At 32.0% G+C, this 2404-nt stretch overlaps 1 protein-coding gene across 1 annotated transcript; it reads left to right on the top strand.

Moving 5' to 3' along the window:
- Positions 1-725: 725 nt before the first annotated feature.
- On the top strand, positions 726-1412 carry LOC112419410 (uncharacterized). Its single transcript, XM_024777058.1, has 2 exons — positions 726-1032; positions 1120-1412. Exons 1-2 carry the CDS (start codon positions 726-728, stop codon positions 1410-1412), a joined length of 600 nt encoding a protein of 199 aa, XP_024632826.1.
- The last annotated feature ends 992 nt before the right edge of the window (positions 1413-2404 follow it).

Here is a 2404-nt window from a genome sequence, read left to right as displayed (position 1 = left end):
ATTACAATAACATCATTTTCATCCATAGTGTTTTTCTTAACCTCTCTTTCAAATTTTTATGGCGTCCTAATGAAAAGAAAAGTTACCGAGGTAACTGAAACATGACTTTATCTCATAGATCCAGAAGTTGTGGCAATAAGGTTTTCATCATCATCTTGGGTGCAAAAAATATGCAAAATGCTTGTGGGTGTAGAAAACAGATAATTTGAAGTGGTTTCAACACTTTTGCATGAAGACCTTGGAGACTACATTCAACATAGATGAAGTTTCATTTCAAACATGCAGAATGTAATAAATAATAGTTAAATATGTTCTTTTAGTTTTTAGTATTTATTTGACAGCATCAAGGATCAGTTTAATAATTAAGATAAATAATTTAGGGATCGATTTGATAGTGAATAACATAATTCATGGACCATCTTGATTTTTAATGAATAATTCAGGGATCGATATGATGATCTAGAAATTTGTAATGATTTTCATTTTAAGAAAAAGTTCAAAAAAAAAATCAAAATTTTCGATCAATTTCGTCCCTAAATATATGGTATATGAGTTGGCAATCCACGTATGCGTTTAACATCACATGTCATCACCGTTAACGGTGAGCCTTGAAGGAGGGATGAAATTGATTGACATTTGTAAAATTCAAAGACGTTTTAGGTACTGCGAATAATGTGATAAATCAAGGCCAGGATAGTGCAAGTGTTATTTTTCAATTGTTGCAGATGTTAAATGGTGATGAGGCAGCGTTGTTCTGCTGCATTCTTTGGAGTATTTGGAAGCAACGAAACAACAAGGTCTGGAATGGTGTGATTGAAGCGCAGGTTGTTGTTCTGGAACGTGCAAAAGTACTTTTACAAGACTGGAGAGCAGCTAAATCCTATCAGCAACATTCTTCAAGGATACAAAATACCGCTGATTCTTCAAAGTGGAAGAAACCAACTGTAGGTCAATATAAATGCAATATCGACGCCTCTTTCTCTAAGCACTTAAACAAGGTTGGTATAGGAATATGTATAAGAGATGACACAGGTACGTTTGTCTTAGCTAAAACTTAATGGTTTAGTCCGATGTGTGAAGTTCATATAGGAGAAACTCTTGGTTTATTATCTGCTCTAGAATGGGTTCACGAGCTTAATCTTGGTCTTATGGATTTTGAGATGGATGCGAAAAAGGTTGCTGATAATTTCTTATCGACAAATCATGATGCAACTGAGTTCGAAAATATCATTCAAAATTGTCAATCTCTTTTTAGGAATTATTATGAAAACTCTAAGGTGGAGTTTGTACGGAGACAAGCAAATGAGGCAGCTCATGCTTTAGTTAAGGCGGCTACATTGTCAGCTAGTTTCCAGTTATTATATGTAATACCTGATTGTATTGAACACATATTGATTAATGAAATGCTTTAAGCTTCTTCACTTATAAAAAAAAGGATGAAAATGCATATTCATTTATTAATTTTAATTAAGACCTTTAACCTCTGGTAGTCATTTCAATAAGCAAATCAGCAATGAGAAATCTGATTTTTTCCAAACAAGGTTAATCTACCTCTTAAATGTTCGTCTTCAAAAAATTATATTGAGTCAAAATTGGATAAAGACCCTCTAGTCTTAAAGAAAAAAGAAAGTTGAATAAACAAAAGTTGATGTGTTTGACTCAAAATTTCGACAAAAACATCACTTTATGTTTACTAAACTTTTTCTCATATCCAGGACCAAAGGTAAAATTATTTATTTTGATGATAAAAATGTGAATGAAAATATGTCTTTTTAAATTCGATAGATCGATTCAACAACTTAAACTGAAAACCTGTCAATTAGTCCAATCTCGATCAATTCTTTCTCTCTTAGAATTGATTCAAACCAGGTTGAATCATGGTTCAACTATATATATAGGCAATCAAAAGTTAGAGGTGTTTATGGGTACAAGTCAAGTTGTGAACCCATACACCCAACTAACCCAATCTAGTTTTGTATCCAATCCATTCAAATTCGGGTCCAACCCGAATTAATTTGTTTAAACCTAAACGTGGTTCGGGCAGTGGGTTGAGATTTTGGGATACTGGACTCGTGAACCCAACCCGTTCAAGTGTATACTTGATAATTCTTATTATCCTTCTTAAAAAAAATACATCATTACTAAATTAAGACTGAGAGAACTACGTTTTTTTTTGTGCTAAAAATGTATGCTATGTTACACATCATATTTTTCGCATATAATGCATTGTCAATCTGAACAATTAACCTTTACATTAAAGAACATCACACACACCCTGTAACGCCCTCTTTGAATTATTTGATTTATTTCATTATTTAATTGAGTCTAAAATTTATTAAGAGAGTTTAAAATATATTTATTTGATTATGTGATTTATTAAGTGACTTATGTTGTTATTTAATAG

Source organism: Medicago truncatula, chromosome 2, assembly GCF_003473485.1.
Source record: "Medicago truncatula cultivar Jemalong A17 chromosome 2, MtrunA17r5.0-ANR, whole genome shotgun sequence".
Classification (NCBI taxonomy): Eukaryota; Viridiplantae; Streptophyta; class Magnoliopsida; order Fabales; family Fabaceae; genus Medicago; species Medicago truncatula.
Note: the sequence above shows the minus strand (reverse complement) of the source record. Positions and strands in the feature narration are given on the sequence as shown.